We start from the raw sequence: 21,685 nt of genomic DNA on the forward strand, positions 1-21,685 counted from the left end.
CTAATCTTATATAAATAAACAACCGGTACATATATCACTATACGTATTCAACTATTAACTATCAAGTATATACGTAAGTTTAATATATTATATATCAATTATTACAATAATTATACATTGTTTTGATTTTTGTTTTGAAATCGTTCAATAATTGGGTAAACATATAATAATAATAATAATTTTAATACTTGTAAACGTGAATATGAACACTCGATTTTTTTCAAACAAACAAACTTACAAGTACTTAAATATTATTTAATTATATCATTGCTCACCAGCCACCCCCCCCCCTTGAATTAACCAGTTACTTTTTGTTTTCCGCGTCCGCTTTTTCAGTCCGTAGCCGAACTATAGGTACATATATTATTATTATTATTATTATCTTTATTATTTAATATTTTGAGTATAGCCGCACACACACGAACGCATTCGGCGAAGAAGGGTTTCGCTTGCGCATGCGCGTCGTTACAGTCGACAAAACGAATAAAACACCGATACCGGATCGCACAACACCAGTGCACCACCAGTGTGGCAATCAAGTTGAGTTTGTTGGGAGGTGAGTCTTACTTAAATTCAACGCAGTTTGCTACGCCACGTGCTCGTTGTCCAACAACTAATAACACCGCAACCTAATATTGTAAGTATTTCTTTCGCATGTAATTTGTGTTAAATTATACCTTTATATACCTCGATAAAATAATTAATATTATAATATAAACATTGTAAACTATTAGTTGTCGTTTCGTTTACATGGGTATTCGTAAGTATACTAGTATACTTTAGAAAAAAACGATTCTAATACCTTTACGTCATAATATTTTATTCTGAATATCATGTTATTTTAATATTAATATTTATATAAGTATTAGATAGGTACCTACATTTTTTAGAAAAATTCATATAATTTATACCTATAAATTAATTATTATGTATTTATATTTTATAAACCCACCACTGTTCATAATTTAGTCAAAGATATAGGTATGTTTAGTGTTGAATAAACAATAATTTATGTTTTAAAAAACTAAAATAAAATATCAGTTTAAAAAAATGCATGTATATTATAGCCATTATAGGTATAAAAATAATTATTTAAAAAAGTATATATAACTCATAATAGGTAATAATACGAAATGGCAAATCCAAATTTTATTAAGCACCTATTTAATATTCTATAATTTCAATTAGAATTGAATACTGTTACCAAATATTCAAATATTTTAAATGTTGAATCTTTGTTTTTCTTTTAGTAATAATATAAAATAAAACATAAAAAACGAAAATAAATTTAAATTTGATTTAAACTTTGTTCTAGTATACTTATAGGGCTATAATCATGACGCAAATAGGGGGAGGGGCTTAGCCTCTCAAATATTCTAGAAGCCTCCTTAAAAAATAAGAATCGAATTCAGGTATATCATTTTTTAATAAAAGTTGTTTTCACGGTTTTTTTTTGTACTCGGAAATTAGACATATTTTTTAAACTAATTAGAAAAATATTTATAAAATAAAATAATTTTATAATAAAAATAATAATAAAATAATAATATTTTTATAAAATAAAATAATTTTATAATAAATTGTTTTGTTTTGATTTTCTTATAATAAAATAAATGCACTAATTTACTAAAAAAATATTTGTTACAGAGTATGTCACTATATTTATACATATATCATTTATGATATAATGGTATAGGTGTAAACAAATATACCTATATTTATGATATAATTTTAAAAAAACTATCTGAGCTTGAGCCCCCTCATAATCATTTTTCGTATTTGCACCATTGCCCATATAAATTCAAAATCCTAATTAAGAAGATAATTTATGTGCCTACTAAATGCATTTCCTGTAATAACTTTTTTTTTTTAAGTAGATACAACTTCCGTCATACTCTAGTCGAATAGTTATTATTATCGTTTACTTATAAAATTTTAAAGAATTTTAAGATTTCGTGAACACATACCACGTATAACAAAAAATTACAATAACTACAGAAAACACGATCAATAAACAGTTTATAAATCTAATATTTTACTAAAATAATTATATTTCCTGTTTGTTAAACTTGGGAACAACAAAAAAAAAAAAAAAAAAAACTTCAATCTTCAACTTTGAGTGCGATGAGCCGTCACCACCACGTTTTTTCTTTCAAGAAAATTAGACCTAGTAGATAATTTCAATATTTCAAAATAATCGGAAAAACAAAAAAATAATAGAGAAAAACAGGACTTTTAACACAAACCCGGTTTTTGACAAAATCAATTTTATTTTCAATTGTACTGTTTAAAGAATAACAGTCACAGGCCAATCAGAATCTGTATACGTTATAACTAAACTACTATTATAAGACTGAGCGTGTTCTTGTTTTCTTAAAAATATTTTTATACGTAAATTTACCATTTAAAACTTATCTTTGTATATTTTATATTTTGTAAAAATAGTTTGCTAAATCGTTTGTTTTACGTAATTTAAGTCTATTTACAATATTTTCGTATTTATATTTTATACATTATTTAGCCACATTATCTAGATAGTGGTGGTTTGTGCAGCCAATAGATGGCCACTAGGTTTCCTGGAAGACCGTGGCCCAGTCAAGACTCTAAAAAAATTCTTCTAACTTATTAATTCAGATAAATCGAATCGATTTTATTAAATTTTTAAATTTCAAAATTATTATTTAATTATTTCTTTTTTTTTTTTATCAAAAGTAGCAATCATTTGTGTGTTGCGTCGGTCACAAATTTCTATAATAATAGTGTAGTACTGTATAGTGTACAGTATTATACTATCATTGACATTGAACATTTTAGATTTAAATATATTATATATTTATATAGATTATATATTCTATAGATTCTATATTATAGAACATGGATAGTGGGTATACGCATACGTCTGTGCCTGTCCTGTTCATTGTAATAACGTCTTTGAGAGCATGATGGTATAACAAAGAGAGAACTAAACTAAACTCAAACCAATAATCACTGATAATAATATAATTGTACAAGTTCATTGTATTGTCTCTGTGATAGATACTCGGCTGTGATCTGAGATCACGCCACGTCCAGATATAATATTATATAGGTATATAAATAACAATGTTAGTATTTTTTTTTATCTAATTATAAATGATTTTTGTATCTACCTGACATGCACAAATATAAAATCAATATCTTATTATGTTGATTTACACATGTAACTTTAAAGCTTAATGTATGAAATGAGTAGGCGCTAATAGGCACATATTTATCCCAAATTCACAATTAAAGTAATTTTTTTGTATTTATTGTTTATTGAGGTTGCTGAAATACATTTTTCTGGGCCGGATAATATTTAAAATTCACCACGTCAACATAGCCCATAGGTATCATATTATAGATTTAGTAAAAATAATTTTTTTTCAATTCTATAATTTATTTTTCAAATTTGTTGATTTTATACATAATTTTTACACAAGTTTAATAATTTATTGCGTATTTAATAAATACTAATAATACTTTGATTGTATCGTAATAAATAAACAAACATTTTTTTGTGGATATAATATTGATAAAAATAATAATTATAGTTGTTTAATGTTTTTATATACTTATTCTAGTGCAATCTCTTTATAGTTAGTAAGGTATAGGTGATAATTAGGTATTTAATAATAAAAGTGTTAATATAAATAGCTAATTATAATGATTAGATTATTGAAACCTATTATTATATTGAGTAAATGTTGCTATACTTGTAAGTTTGTTTCATTGATTTAGTAAATCTTATACTTCGGATCATAAAATGAACATGTAAAAATTATTTTAAAATTTAATTAGGTATGAACATTAATTTGATAAAATTATAATATAAATATACGTACATCATATATATGTATAATAATATTATCACTATCTAATATGTTCTCAATATTCAATTAACTTATTACACAAATTATTATAAAACATGTGAAGAAAAACATATATTACTTCTGCATTACCGATATGTGAAGTTCCTTCTGATTTCTATATTCCTAGGTGTACGTATTAATGTGTTATACATTTATACATGCTAATACACTATACCTACATAGGCATTAGGCACACTAATGGAAATCAATAACTAATGTTACATATTTGCCTAATCAAATTCAATACGCTCGAATTTACATTACTAAAACGGAAAAACATAAAAACGACACGTGATCTACGTACGATTACCGAATTCCATATAAAATACCTACAAGGACTATTAGCCATTATAATCGTCCGAAATGATAAAATATATTGTATAAGTAAGTGCTCTGTTATATAGTAGGTATGGATATGTATCTCTTAATTGAGTACTGAGTAGGTCATTTAACAGATTTATTGAATTTTAATTTTTAATTAAATGATAAATTATCGCATAGGTATTTTTCTGAGCGGAGCCTGTGGTTTGTCAGCTTAATATTACTAAAAATATTTTATTATATATTTATATTGGTATTAGGTAAGTTGAATTAGTTTTTGCCAAAAACATCAAATAGATATTATTATAAATTATTATAATAGTTAACAATTATATCGCGCATTATTCACTTTTGATTCAATTCCGATTAACAGTACAGAACAGCGTGAATATTTTTGTAGTATAAATAGGCAATAGCTTAAAATTAATTTAAATATTTAAATAGTAGTTTTGAATAACAACAAAATAACTAAAATCGTTATTTTTCTTTTAAATACTCAACCAATTTTGTCAAAATTTGAAAGACGATTGTAAAAAAAAAGTACCTATTTTTTTAGAAACTATAAAAACAACTTACCTAAGTGAGATTTTGTATTACATTTTTCAGTTTTTGTTTAGAATAAACATACTATTTTTATCGTAAATTATTGTAAAATAACTTTAAAAAAAAATCAAAACTTTCACATACTAATAAAATATAACTTAAAAGAAAATTAATTTGAAAATTCTTACGAGTTTTTGTTTTTAAATTACAACAAGTTAACAAAATCTGTCTGATGGTTAAAAACTGGATTTGCGTAAAAGTTCTAGGTTTTTCATAATTGTTTTTCTCTGATTATTCTGAGGTACTGGAAATTGGAATTATCTAATAGGTCCAATATTTGCCGGAAAATAAATTAAAATTAAAAATCAGACCATTTTTACTGTTCCTAAAGCTAAAAGTGACGTCAGATACAAAAATGTGAACTTAAAAAGTAAAAAATAAAGAATATATAATACGAGTATTTAATACAACCAGACGAATTTCGAGATAAGTAAAGACTATGAAATATGATAAAACTAATTAAATCAAAGTATAAAAAATGATTTTATTATTTAGATGAATTGTAGTTTAGTGTTTACACAAGTTCTTTGCCTATTCCGCACTCGATTGTTCTTATTTATTTATACACGTTTAATAACATAAGTATTATACAATTATTATATAAGTAGCTTATGTGAATTATTCTTATTTAAACTATAAGAGTTGAAATTAATTTCAAGTAGATTTAATAAAAATACCTTACTTCGATCAAACAATGTGTCAAAAAATAATATATAAATATACGTAAATGCCAAAATGTTATTTGTATATACAAATATACAATTTTAAAAAATAAGCTCTATAATGGAATATTGAGACACAGCAATTTTAATACTCGCCTTTGAATATCGATAACTATAGGTACGTACTACGTAGGAAAACTTCATTAGTCAAAATACAACAATATCATATAGGAATAATTTTATAACAGTTTTTGAATTTCAACACACATGAGGTTTTACTATACGTAACCGATGATATGGGTACATTTTTTTTCGTATCGAGGTGAAAATGAATTAATTTAATACTAAAACTCATTTTTTTTTAGGTATAAAAGAATTATGAGTATATATATATATTTATATGCAGGTACAATATTGAATATTATATTTTTATATTCAAAAAAATATTTCCCATAGAAAAAAATCGTAATTTGTTCCATATTTTTATTTTTAGTACAATTTGTATTGTGGTTTTGAAGGTGTTAGTTTAATTATCATTTATTTATTTTTAATATTTTAGTAAACAATGGCAGATTCGAATAACCTACCGTGCCAGAAGAAGATCGATCAACACTTCGGAACTAAAGCTATACACGTGGGCCAAAGTCCGGATCAGTGGTCTTTTAAAGACGTTGTTCCTCCGATTTCATTGACCACGACCTACAAACAATATGGTCCAAATGATCACGCTGTAAGTTTTTCTTTCAACCTCGACAAACACAGTTCATCGCAGACCCACAGAGTAACAACACAAAATAAAATTGCATTTTCACCACAATATCTATAGATAATCTATAGATATTCACTATATAAGTGAAATTATTCAATAAACCAGTTTAGGAATGCAACACTGCAGGGACAATATATTTAATATATTTATTATTTAATATTTTAACAAATACAAACATCATATGCGCGTACAAGTTGTTCAAGTTTCCAACTTTCTTATGTGCACATTGCATATGGGTCGCAATAATATAATATATATATTGATCAATATTTGAGTTCAATTGATCATAGTTTATAGATTTTTGTATTTAAACTAAGACAATAGTGATTTTTACTTCTTAGGCTTCATTTGCGCAGAATTACATTTTTTTATTTTTCCTTTTTCATGCAGGGATTCGAGTACAGTAGGTGCGGAAACCCGACCAGAAATGTTTTGCAGAAATGCATAGCTTCGCTGGACAGTGCCAAACACTGTTTAACCTATGCATCTGGCCTGGCCGCCACTACGGCTGTTGTCCAACTGTTGCAGTCCGGAGACCATATCCTATGCGGCGACGACATGTACGGTGGAACGAATCGGTACTTTTCGAAGATTGCGTCTAAATTCAATGTGAAATTCACAATGACTGACATGACGAACGACAAGAACATAGCAAAATTGATTTTGCCCGAGACTAAGGTGAGATTAGATTTTATAGCTAATTATATTATACTTAACTAAATATAAACATTGCACATTGGCGTAAATAGGGGGATAGGACTTAATCCCTCAATTAAAAATATAGCACTTAGATCACCCCCCCCCCCCAAAAAAAAAAAATCAAGCTATTTGCGTCTATGAAGACCAGCACCTAACCTGCTAGAAATGCGTATACCAACATATTCAAGGAGGAGAGATCAAGATTAAAGTAATCACCGATAACTTTTATTTACTTACAATATAGCCAATATAGGTATATAATGTACATTTGCTATATATCCATGAAAAAGAGTAATATAGATTTGATATTTTTACGTATAGTTTTACAGTTATACCTAATAAATTTAAATAATGTTAAGTAATTATTAAAAAACCATCTTGAATAATAGATAACCTAACTATATAGGCTATACATGATAGCATTTTGATTGTAAAAACCGATTAATTCAAGCTATCAAGCTAAGCCATATCCTAAAAACACACGCTTATTACTTATTAGCACTGATTATGCGATAAATAACATTTATATATAAGTTTATATGTATATATATATATATGACATATTATATCATCGCTTAATTTATCTTAACAATATGTACCGTGTGATTTAAATACATTTGATACATGCTTATAACTACAGATTACAGTACGTATCTATATCATTCCAATCTCATAACCACCACGCGATTGACCTTGGGTCGACCTATTAAAGTTCAAAGGTTTTTACATATTCTTACGATTTTCACGTATACCGGCCATTGTACGTCTATATAAGTACATATAATAATATAATACATCACATATTACGCACAGACACGAATTATTGTGTATTTGTGCATGAAAACCAATACAACATTTTTAATGATTAGATCACGAATCTTCGATAATACACATTTACATGTTTTTATTTTTTGTGAGTACGATATGCACTACCTACTACGGTACTATGAATTATAATTTATAGCAATGTGTTAAATAGACCATAGCGATAGACGGGTATAGCTACAAATATACGATTATACTTCTCAAGTTGTAGGTATATACTTTTAATCCAATCCAGTTTAGCCTTCATATTAATTTATTTTCTACAAATTAAGAAAAAATCTATACCACATCGTTTGGAAAGACGTAGCATAAAATAAATGTATGTATTGATTAGAATTTTAATTCAAACAATAATTTTGTTTAGTAAGTTATATACCTTTATTTTATACGCGTCCATCATAGTCACCATAAAACAGATGTAACAGAAAAAGTATTTTAATCATTTTAGATAAACCACAGCCAAAAAAATATATTCATTTAAAAAAAATATATTTCATCTAAGCAACACCAACACTAAACGCATAAATTAAAATGTCATATGAGTATAATATGTTAAAATTATGTGAATACGTGATTAAGTTTGTCTGAATCACATTTAATACGTTAAAAACAAAATTATGTATTATCAACCGTTTAATTTACTTAGGTACCTATTACAAATTTGGTAATATCATTTATTTTATTTAAAAATATATATTTATAATTATTTAATAATAACAGATTCGTAAATACTTGAATTATAGTAGCAACAATAAAAATATGTAGGTACACGAATAAATAAAAACAAAAAATAATTTAAATAATTTAATAATTATTTCAATATCTGTGATGATCGTTCAAAAGTTCAAAACTATACTATAGTAATTTAATTTATTAAATTTTACTTAAAACATTGATGAGTTGATAATAGTTAATAGTGTATAAAATTATCAGATAATTATAAAGACAAATTATCCCAGAATTTTGATTTTATTATGTAGGTATTTTATAAAAAAAAAAACTTTTATGGAAATATTTTAATCGATAAAACGAAATCAGATAATAGTGTAAGTGCTACATTAGAGTTAATTTTTAAAACATTGTTCATATACCTACCTATACTGGCATGACTACTATACATAATAATTATAGTATTATTATAATACTTTATATTATATTCTCGTTGACACGGGCGTGAGGGTACGCATAATTTATCTATAATTGTTTGTACCTCGTGTCCGGTGAAGTGGTTATTAAGTGGATATTAAAATTATAAATTAATTGAGTACAATCTTTAAAAAATAATTTATGAATGAACTAATTTTGCATTTACTACACAGGTCATAATAACTTCAGCAATAATAATTATAATAATATTATGGTAATGAAATATGAACATACAAAAAAAATATAGGTACATGTACTTGACATTTAATTCGTTTCCGATGTTTATTTATAAGTGTTTTTATTTGACTTGTACTTATATAATACAGATGTCTTATTTTTAAAACATCTAAAAAAAAATAAATCCTGTGTGTATTTAGTTGGTGTGGATGGAGAGCCCTACAAACCCGTGCATGAGAGTTGCTGACTTGGAATCGATTTCGACAATTGTTCATAATATACGAAAAGACATCATCGTAGTTGTCGACAACACGTTCCAGACACCTTATTTCCAGGTAAATAAATAACCGTAACATTAAATCACCGATATCATAATTTTACTATAAGTTCCTGTAGATATAATTTTGTATTTTATCTTTTAACTCGCAGTTCATATTACAATATATTCACATTGGTGGTACAACGTACGGATGTATATGATTATTAACTATTAAGGCTATATAAGTATAATTTACAAATTTTTTTTTTATAATATCTAATAAAATAAATTCTTAGTCTTGTAAAATGCATTTATAAACCTGCAAAAGAATGAATAGAAAATTTCAAAAAATGACTAACGTAAATTTTAGAAATGTAAAACAAAAACTTCAAAATCATAAGCTATCAACTAAATGATATATTAGGTATTAAAATATTTTACTAAGAAATTAAGAAAGCTCTATTTGTTTATAATATCTATATTATAAGTTTTAATGATTTTGGTAAATATCGAAAGTCGTATTGACTTGTGTGAAGTTTGATATATCATTATTCAATCATGTTTACAATCATGCATAATTTGTATAAAATCATTATTTTTATCATACAATAACCTTTTTAAGTATTTTTTAAATATTAATGACAAACATAGTATTAAGATTTAATCGTTGACATTGCGATTGGTTATTTGTACATAGAAACCGCTTGAATTGGGTGCAGATGTCGTGCTTTACTCACTAAGTAAATACATGAATGGTCATTCGGACGTTATAATGGGTGCACTTGTCGTAAACGATACAGAATTATTCGATCAACTAGCCTACATTCAGAATTGTAAGTACTCGTAAAAGATAATTGGTGCAAATATTATGTTTTAGTCTGACTCCTACAGTCCTACTGTAGTTTATAATTATAATATACAGGGTGACTTATACGATATATTATAAATTATTTATAATATACTATTTGTTGACATGTTATGTACGAAAACTGTATTTAATTATATATATATATATAAATATATATAAACGTATAAATTATTATGTATTTAAATAAAAAATTTCTTAATATATTTCTTAATGTAACCTCTCCTCCTTCAGCATTGGAAGTGTCTGTCACGCCACTGTTAACTAATAATTAAATATTTTTAAATATTTATTGTTAATATTCCTTGCCTTTTCTCGCAGCTTGCGGTATCATGTCGTCGCCTTTCGACTGTTACCTCGTCAATCGCGGCCTGAAAACCCTGCACGTGCGAATGAAGGAGCACATGAAGAACGGATTAGCCGTGGCCAAGTTCTTGGAACAGCATCCGCTCGTTGAACAAGTGATGCATCCAGGTTTGCCGTCGCACCCCCAACACAAGGTGGCTTTAAAACAGGCCAGTGGTTTCAGCGGCATGTTGTCGTTTTACATCAAAGGCGGTATCGGCGAAGCCACTAGATTTTTACAAGCCTTAAGAGTGTTTTGTTTAGCTGAAAGTCTCGGTGGATTCGAAAGTTTGGCCGATCATCCGTAAGTACACCTATTATCTAAACCAGAGGTGTACTAAGGTATACTCTATGGAGTGGTAGGAAGGGGTTGACAAAATGTTTTTACATAGGTATACTCGGGAGGTACATTATGTAATAATACATTATTTTTTCAGAGCACTTATGACTCACGCTTCAGTTCCTCAAGAAGAACGAGCAGCATTAAACATTTCGGACAATTTAATCCGTTTGTCTGTGGGATTAGAATCGGAAGAAGATTTAATCGCTGATCTCGATCAAGCACTAAAAGCTTCTGTTAAAAAATAATCTTTTTTAGTTAAAATAGTATTTTAATTGTGTCAAATTACGTTAATGTTAATTGGTTAATATAAACATATATATATATATAGGTATATAATTATAATTATTATAATATAATAAAATATTTATTGAGATTTATCCATTGCTCCGCTTGCTTGAATTGCTTGTTCTAAGTCGTCGATCAAATCCTGGTAATATTCCAAACCTATGGACAATCGAATAAGATTATCGTGAATGCCCGTGGATTGTCTTTCTTCGTCCGTAAGCGAAGTATGCGTCATTTTACAACTGTGCAAATCAGAAAAATCAAAAATATTAATTATTTGTAGGTATACATAATAATCTACAATACATTAAAATAATATAACGTTTTTCTATCGTCAGTATTTTCTGTGGCTTCTTAGAGAATTGTCTATGCGCATATACATCACAAACGCGTGTGTAATTAAACATTTCGTTTGACCGAATGGCCAAAAATACATATAATATATTATGTAAATTATAATATATTGTGGCTCCAGATCAATATTACTTAGCCGGCCAACTATTATAAGGCTACATAGTGCTTGTGAGTATTTTTTGACTTACTGATTACTTGTGACTTATACTGCTGCGTTGATATGACATATTAATATTATATCATTGATTATATTTATATAAACGCATCTTTGAATAAATAAATGGAAAAATATTGTTGGTAGAGCGTAAAGTAGGTAGTACTTACGTACACCTAATTATACTAATCCTTAGCAACTAAGGAAACGTATAAACGCGTTTTTAATATGAAATTTGCATTATTGCCCCGATCGGAATCGTATAGTGAAATTGTTGATTTTTAAAGAGAGAATAATATTAGCAATTAACATTGAACAGTGAAATAATATATCAATTGATTATACCGATTTAATCGCGAAACACTAAGTGACGTGCGTCGACGTGTCGTGCAAATGTGCAATGCGTCCAAAAACAAGCGAATCTTCCTGTACCTACCGATCCGAATATACAATAATAAATAATAATGATCACTTATTGTTACTAATCGTATTAGCCCATATAAAATCCTGAAAAAAATTATGTTTTTCGAATTCCTCTTGACGATGTGGGATAATACAATAACGTTGATTACAATATTATATGTAATAATAATAGGATTTTATGACTCTCGCGGTGGCTGAAAACAGGAGGGTAGAACGGTAGAAAACATTGAAAACATGAATAAAAATTTTGGCGAGGCCGATCAAATGATTGCAGGTTAATCGTAGGACGTCTGAACTGATACCTGTGTCATACTGGCCGGTAAGTCAGTACGCACAATGGATCAATGATGTTTATTATATATAAAGTGGGGAATTAATAATTGTCATATGAGTATATTCAACTATTTCCGATACGGGAATAGAGGTCTGCCGTACGGCTGAATTTACGTCGATTACCGCGGGCGTCCTCGCATGAGGTTGATGCTAGTTCGGTTATATAAATATAAAGCAAGTCTACTCCAATACTGACAAGGTAGAGCTAATCCGAACACTGCACTCTAGCGGTGACATACTGTCACCATTGACTACAATTATTGCGGTTAGAGCGCAATGTCCTTACCGATTCGTCGTGAAACTACTGGTACAATATACTATATACCTATATAAATGTTATTGCATTTAGTAAAATTCATATGTTCGTAAAAGTATTAAGTAAAATAATAATAATAATTTTTTTGAATTACAATAATTGTTAAAATATGTAAATTCGATATTTCGTTCAAATTTTAACTTCAAATATCTATAAAAAACAATTTTGATTGTATATTTTTTTTAAATTTTTAGTAGTTCCAGTATGGATTACTTATGAGGAACATTTTATTGATTTTCAAACTTGTTTATTATACATTTACAAAACACTCCTAGTTTTAAAGTGTCGTGATTTTGACAAATGTTTAAAAAATTTAAACTTTATATGTTTGTTTCTACCCTGTTATTTCTAAAACCCCCTAGAAATTTTTAAAGTGGAAACAAAGTAACTATAAATTTTATTAATTCTTTGTGTTTCTACTTTGTTCCTATTGTAATAGTACCTATTTTTTTTTATTTCTTTATTTTAAATCGATTAAATATAAATGTATGGACAAATCTTTATTTTGATTATAATTTTTAGGTGATTTACGTGGACGTAATAATTTGGTTAAATATACGCGTTGTTTTGAATTATACAGTTTTTTTCAACATTTTTTGGTATCATTTCTTTTTAAATGTATATTTTTGTGATCTCTATACATTTATAATTTTTAAGAAAATTACACATAATTATGTATTTATATTTATTTACATTTTAAAACCGACACACACGTTCAAATTAGGCCAAACAAACCAATATATTTTGGGAACTATTTGGTTTTGTATAGAATAGTGCTACTCAGATTAAAGTCGACGGGAAAGCAAACTTCAAAATAACAACATTATAAGTACAAAGTACAACCATTATTGTATAAGTAGTATAGTAAATAAAGTGACCCATTTAACTAAACACAACTATTTCAAAATAACTTTCTTAAAAAATATTTATAAACACTATAGGTACATTGCATACTGGACGATTCGTTTAAAGTAATAAGACTATAAGACACTCATTATTTCAAAACATAACTTAACGTTTTTGAAGATATATTTTTTACATCATTTTAAGTTATTGAAAAACCAAACTGTTATAAAATAATTGTATTCTTTGGTAATTTTTTATCGTTATAATTTTTTAAATCATGAATTTATAATATTTTGTTTCAGAATATGAAATTAAAAATATATATTATGCTATCATTCAAAAGAGTAAAACAATTAAAATAAATCCAAAAATTGTTGTTTACTGAAACAATGAACATCTCGTGTTAAATGAATAACCCCGTAATGTTTAAATTATCCGTGGCATAGGTACTCACGGTAGAGCAGCAAGGCTTTCGTAGCAGCCCAGGCTGCACGTAATGCAGAACAACTTCAACGATTCCAATAGCTTTGTGCTAACTTCGATACCGCCGTTGATGTAGAACGATACTATGCCGTTGTGGCCGGTAAACTGTTTTTTGATGATTTCGTGTTGTCGATGACTGGGTAGGCCCATGTAGTTAACTCTGACCACTTTCGGATGCGATTCCAAGTACACCGCCACCGCCGTGGCGTTCTTCATGTGCTGATCCATGCGCACGTGCAGCGTCTTCAGCCCGCGGTTGACCAAGTAACAGTCAAACGATGACGGTATGTTTCCACACGCTACGACAAGAAACAGATCGATGATTTCTTTTATGAGTATATCGATATAATCTCAAGCTAAGAATGTAATGTCCTAAAGAATCAAAATAAAGCACCTAATAAATGCACTAAAATTGTTTAGTAAATTTTGAATTAAAATTTGTTTTATTAAATTAAAAAAAATGTTAAATGTAAGACCGCGAAATTTCAAGTCTTTTACATGGACTTTTATTCTTAATAAATAATTATTCTCGTTAAATTTTTCATTGCCACTCGAAATTTCGATGTTTACGTCGTAAAGATCCGTTCGAAAAATTACGGTTAATAATATCCGATTAAATTAAAAATCTCGTTAGCGCGTTACAAAATTATTTTTTTAACTTAATTATGTTTTAGAATTTGAAAATGTTTTCTTGCGTAAATATAAACAATAGTTTATTATATTATAAGATGTATAAACAATATATATATATTATATATACATAACATCACTTACTGTATTGAAAAACATGTAATTTTTCATACAAATCCTTGTTGTTAGTAACCAATGCCCCCATAACTACGTCTGAATGTCCGTTCATATATTTACTCAACGAATACATTATCACATCAACGCCTAGATCCAACGGTCTCTGTATGTATGGTGTTATAATAAAATAAAAACAATTTGTATTATTTTTATGATTTAAATATTCAAAGTAGGCATGCTATTTTAACATAGTAATAGTTTGCTTAATTTCTGTTATAGATATACAAAAATCTTGTATTTATATATTAATATAACGGAATAAATAAACAAAAAGTACCTAATATAATATAAAAGTAATAAAAAAATATTCTATAATATTCGTCGATTGATTAAAATTGTAGAACATTCTTTCCCGTGAATTAAAATAAATGGATTAAATTGATTCTCTAAATATAAAATCGTTAGACTACGAATTCGTCGGAAGATCGCACATTAAACCGGTTACAGCCGTTACAGCTAGGTCTTTATAGATACCTAATAATAATGGACCACAAGAACATTTTCCTAAAATACCTTTGTCCTTGCGATGATGGCGTTAAATATCTTATAAAATTACAAGTACGTATTATACGAAATTACAAGAAATATATAGATCCTATATATAGTTACGTTCAGGCGCGTATACAAAAAAAAATTTCGGGAGGGGTTTACAAAATTTAGCAATACCAATTGTGCCGCAACACAATAAAACAATTTTTTTCTCGTTACTCGAGTTTTTTTCGTTGGTGGGTGAACCCCCCTGTATACGTGCCTGGTTACGTTAGATGTAAACTTTGCCATTCCTCTACTACTATAAATTACGCCCTTTCATGTTTTAGCTACTCTCGTCGATTAAACGGTTTTCAAAGATTTTTTTTACTTATAGCTAAATGATTTCGTAATGTGAACGATCTAGACCATAAACTTAATAATTTAAATGATTCGCAGAATTAATTATATACACATATATATTAGTTTTATTATAAATTATAATTCCGTATAAATACCTGAAAATAGGGGGTCACAAATGAATTGTCAACAGCCACTATGATATCTGCTCGAATCTTGTGAACGACTTCAGACACTTTTTGTACATCTAGTACGTTCATTAAAGGATTCGATAGACTCTCAAACCAAACGAGCTAAAATAAAATACAATAAAATATTCTATAACAATATATGTACTTATAAGTACGAAGACAATTAAAATAACCAACGACAAATATAATTAGATGGTATGTTGATGCACGAACATATATATATAATATAGGTAGCACAGAAGTTTTGACAATTGTGGTTTTATAAAATTACACACAAATTATAAACTATATGAAAGTGTTTGTTGAAAATGTATATGTCCAAATCAACAGCTTCATTCGGAATGAGTAAAATAAAGACCAGAGAGCTTCATTTGAACGTTATTATAATGTATATAAAGGTATTTTAAAATTATATTTTAAACATACAAGTCAATGAGTCTTAATACTTATAAATTTATAAATAATATATATGTAAAATAATTATCTATAGAACAATACCTAGTATAGTTAATATGTAATTATAAAAATTGTTTCTGTTTTACTCGTGGGATTACAATGAAATATAAGGAATTAGCTGTAGCTGCAGATAAATAAAAAGGTATTAATCTATACAGATGCGACAGATGAGTTGTATTATAATAATAATTGTTTCGAAATAATTGATTTAGATATAATATTTATTAACACCAAGTGGCAAGTATACTATATAATATATACAGTATACACACATATAAAATATTCAGCATGCCAATTTGCCATTGTTAGTTATTATGGTAAAGCTCCAGTGATAAGAAATGGACTATAATTAAAAATATATACTAGCTGTTGTAGAATGTGTCACTATAGAGGAATTTATAATACCTATATTATATTGATTAATGAAATTATCATATTTTAATACAATTTAATGATTTTATTCTTCTCGACAAAATTCATTCTGAATTCTAAATAAATAATATACAAATTTGATACAAAATGTTATTTTACATATTATAATATTAATATTTTAAACGTTAAAGTATAAAAATTCATAAAACTGATTTTTCATTTTTTTTTTTATTGTATAATTGCGTGTAAATGAATGATGGATTTGGTTAAATTCAATATAATACTTTATACATCATAAATTCATAACACATGCATAAAATGTTTAACAAAATTTTTAGGTATAGGTAAACTTTAAAGCTACGATTAGATAATTATTTTTTCTTCGCTATGTAAAAATATATACATATATTTATTTATTGTTATAAACGCCCGTAAGGTTCAAGTACAGTATAGGTAAATTTACAGTAATAAAACTATACATAAAATGATAAATAATAGAGCATAATATACAAATACAAATAAATAGTATTAATAATAATTTATTAATAAAAATTGAATAATATATAACAATTTATAAAGTTAAACGGTGTTCGACAAAATATTAAGGAAACTTAGCTCTTTATTCTTTATATATAAGAGATTATTATGGCCATAGGGGAGGTACCTATGATGAAATGGAATTGAGAACGTAGGACAGTACCGCGAAATTGATTGAGGATCATTAAAATTTAAAGAATGTAATAAATCCGGATAAATATATTATATATATATATGAATATGTATTAAATTTTGCTTGATATTTTTAATAACACTCATTATATATTTTACACGATCTGTACGCACACCATATAATTAATTAATAATACTATCTCAAAATTAAAATATTTTACAGTTGAGACATTTTTATATTTTTAATTTATAAAACTTATGTACTTATTAAGAACTTACAGTGCGTTTTATATATTGAATTTTTTAAAATTTAAATTCATTATTCATTAATAAGGTTTCTTATAGAGCACTTTTCGGGATTTATATTGAATTTTAAAGATTTTTTCATGCATTAAATTCTCGGCTCTAATTATATTATTGGCACGAATATGACATTATTAGGGCTCTCACCTTCGTGTTGGGTTTTATATTGGTGACGATGGTCGCCGTGTCGGAGAAGTCGATAAAGTCAAACAAGATGCCCGCCTGCTTGGCCACCATGTTCAGCAGCCGGTGCGTGCCACCGTACACGTCGGAGCTGCACAATATATGGTCGCCGGGCACCAACAAATTCACCATAGACGAGATGGCCGCCATCCCGGAGCTGTAGGCTAGCGCGTACTTGGCGTGATCTAGTGCGATCAGACATTTTTCCAAGACCGAACGGATGGGATTGCCGCATCTCGTGTACTCGTAACCCTAAACCAAATCAATATGCTCATTATATATATGATTGAATTGGAAAAATTATTACGTGTTTATAAATTTAATTTTGGTGTAAAACTGTCAATGCCATTCGCCATTCGGGTACACTGTAAAAGTTCCTTGGTACCTATACATCGATCATAGATATAAGTAATTAGGTATATGTAATAATACGTATTTATAGGAGAAAGTTCAAGAACATTTAAAAAAATAAAAATTAGGATGATTGTTGTAAAACATATAGAGGTACCTAGGTAAAACATAGTTGTATACAACTATTTATATACCTAATATAATAATTTTAATATTATACTTTTTGTTTATATTTGCACTATAGGCTATAGGTACTTTAAAAACACGAATAACATTGAAGATTTAAGCGTATTTTGTATTTTTGTGACTGTGCGTCTGTACCTACATTATTATGAGTTAAAAAATAAGCTTAGGTACAATAATATTGTGCAATTTGTAAACTAATATACGATCGACGATCAATTATTTTTGTTATCATAACCACTATTAAATATTCAGTGCAGAACTTCTGCATAAAGAGGATAGTTGAATAGTTTCCAGCACCATGTCAAAATTAGTGTTCATAAATGTAAGTAAATTCGTAGCCATTATTTTCGTACAAATATATGAGATACCGTATTTTTCTATTATTCATCCCCCCTCCAAAAAAAACAACAAAATTTTGACCATTGTTAGTCCAGTTAACGTTTTGTCTATATTATCGAAATAAGAAATTGTCACTTATCTATATATTAATACGAATATGAATCTATAATTTTCTGAAAAAGAATATATATATATACATTTTTGTATAGATAGACATCAATAATTATGAAACAAATTAAAATTAAAAATCGTTTTGATAAAATAATAATTTTTATAATAATTTCAAATTAAAATATAACAAATTATAGTTATTTTTTAATTATATATATACATTAATATTAATTAACAGCGTTAAATATCAATGGCGGCTCGTAGATAGGGGCGACGAGGCGGTCGCCCCCCTTCTAAAATTATTATTTATTACTAATTTATAAGTTTAATAAAAATTTCAAATTTATATTGTAGTATAATATTATTGTCAAAAATAAAAATTATTTTTCCTATATTTACACTAATAAATATTATGAAAACATCAGATAATGGAAGTTTACAATTTCTGAGAAACGATTACCAATAACAATTTGGCGAAATCCGCAAGCAGCGAATGCGATTCTTGGGCGATGTTAAAAGTCGCCCGTCATAACTATGATCGGAATACAAAAACTAAGAAGGGGGAACACAATAAAAACACTGCCGCCGGGGCGATGATTTTAATCGCCCGATGCCCCGATATGCACGAATTCCGAACTTGCGTGTTTATTATTTACTTTTTGCCGTCCAAACTCGTAATCAATTATTATTTTATTATTTCATTATCATTATATATATATTAAATGAATTTAATTAAATAACTATTATTAATATTATTTGTGTTCGATACTTTCCATAAATAAGAAATTTTATATCGCCCTACCACTTTCAAAGCACACGAGCCGCCACTGTTAAATATATAAGTAATATTAAATACTAATATATAATATATATGTTAAAATAGTAAAATAGAAAAATATACGAATAAAAATCAAATTATAAAATTTGTTTCATAATTTCATACATATCTAAATTCAATATAAATAAAATAAAATAAGTAATTTTAATATTTAAGAAATTAAAATGTTATGGTTTTAGTACTTTGAGGAAAATAGATATATGATTATAGTCCAAAAATTTGGGCGGAAGTTAATGGAAAACTACTTCTTTTTTTTTACAAAAACATTACTTTATTTCTTCAGTAAAATGGTCCCACCCTTTACGGCTTCACCTTAGCCAACTCAAATAATCTCCAAACTCATGCATATTTGCGTGTTTTCAAGTATTTCACAAAATTATTTTCTTTATTTGCTATCTGTTTTTCCGAAAGTAAAAATCGTTTCAAATATTAATAAAACAACAAATAAACTATAATAAATGAAATTTAATAAAAAAATATTGTAAATAATCATTTTAATTTATTTAAAAGAAAAATACTAAATTCATGTCTACTATTAATTATATTATATAATAAATAATAAGTTAATTTCATACAATTTTAGGATAAATCGCGTTCTACATATCACTGCTTATGTAGAATGGTTTATATATTATAGAACCTATAATATATCTAAAATATAATATAAGCATATTACATCAGGATATACTCATGGTATTGACGAGAAAACGTAAAAAAAAACTTAATATTTAAATAAATAGGCAATTATTTTTATGGTTAAAAATATTTTAATTTTTATTCAACTTGATCTTTTTTTTTTACCATTTCTTACCTATATAACCGTCATTAACCGTATTCAGATCATTATTATTTTTATTATATAAAAATAACCAAACTAATATAGGTGCCTAAAGTATAAACCATAATATACCGTTGATAAAATGTTATGCCCACCTATATCTAATATATAATATATATGCGCGATAAGAATAAATACTATAATGTACCTCATCTATACACAATATGTTATTAGACTTATACAGACGCCACAAGTCCATAATTAATTATAATTTATATTAATAACGTAACACAATGTTTTACTTCGATTACTCCTGGCGACGACGAATTAAATATCGTGCTCATCGCGATCGGCGGCACGACATCCTTGTACGTCCACTCTGCAGGGTTGTGTCCGGCGTGCACGATTTTGGTCCCGAATTTCGGATCTCTGCGGTTATACTTTGTCGTGGAGTCGTCGTCACACATTTTTTTTTATATATATAATAAACGTGTAGGACGAAGATCTCGAAAACCAAGTACCTATATGTATAATGTATATGCACACCTACCCGTTATTGATTGCCGATCGTCGTGAATACAGCACGTCAGCACGACTGATTCTTACAGTACAAAAACTAGTTGTTTCGTGTACACCGACGGACCTATAATGACCGATGACACGATCAGAGCATTGATCGATTGTGACAAATTACAACAGCATAATTCCGTGTGCACTATGATTATCTCGTAACGCTCATAATAATATCGACCAATTTAATTACAATTAATCGTACGAGGTAATTATTATAAACTCGTCTGACTATCCCGCAGAGTTTGGAATCTATTTACTTTTATTATATTAAAAGGCATACAATCATACAATTATAATTTATTCTATATGCGCATATATATTTTACTAAACAGTATAATTTATTGTAAATTTGCTAAGCCATATACATATATGTATATACTATTTATATTATTATGTCCATTGAAAAATTATCTAGAATATTATTATATTATTAATCAGTAACTGCGGTGGCGCTAATCAGAAAATGTCTTGCCATACCTTAAACCGGGCTTAAACATATTAATTTGGTAATTTTGCAGACTATAAAAAAAAAATAAGTAGTAGTTCACACACGCAGCAGTACATACACGAAAATATTTAATTAACAATAATATACTACTATA

At 27.4% G+C, this 21,685-nt stretch overlaps 2 protein-coding genes across 2 annotated transcripts; one reads left to right on the forward strand and one right to left on the reverse strand.

Annotated features, from left to right (window-relative positions):
• Window positions 1-478: 478 nt before the first annotated feature.
• LOC132929122 (cystathionine gamma-lyase) lies at window positions 479-11,281 on the forward strand. The gene is made up of 7 exons (XM_060994230.1): window positions 479-637; window positions 6,036-6,206; window positions 6,636-6,923; window positions 9,293-9,427; window positions 10,049-10,184; window positions 10,538-10,865; window positions 10,999-11,281. The coding sequence occupies exons 2-7, from the start codon at window positions 6,042-6,044 to the stop codon at window positions 11,147-11,149; spliced, it is 1,203 nt and encodes a 400-aa protein (XP_060850213.1). The 5' UTR covers window positions 479-637; window positions 6,036-6,041; the 3' UTR covers window positions 11,150-11,281.
• On the reverse strand, window positions 11,152-21,189 carry LOC132929121 (putative cystathionine gamma-lyase 2). Its single transcript, XM_060994229.1, has 6 exons — window positions 20,813-21,189; window positions 17,872-18,159; window positions 15,892-16,026; window positions 14,873-15,008; window positions 14,070-14,397; window positions 11,152-11,431 (listed from the first exon to the last, which is right to left on the reverse strand). Exons 1-6 carry the CDS (start codon window positions 20,975-20,977, stop codon window positions 11,269-11,271), a joined length of 1,215 nt encoding a protein of 404 aa, XP_060850212.1. The 5' UTR covers window positions 20,978-21,189; the 3' UTR covers window positions 11,152-11,268.
• Window positions 21,190-21,685: the final 496 nt, after the last annotated feature.

The sequence above is a fragment of the Rhopalosiphum padi genome, chromosome 4 (assembly GCF_020882245.1).
Source record: "Rhopalosiphum padi isolate XX-2018 chromosome 4, ASM2088224v1, whole genome shotgun sequence".
Taxonomy (NCBI): Eukaryota; Metazoa; Arthropoda; class Insecta; order Hemiptera; family Aphididae; genus Rhopalosiphum; species Rhopalosiphum padi.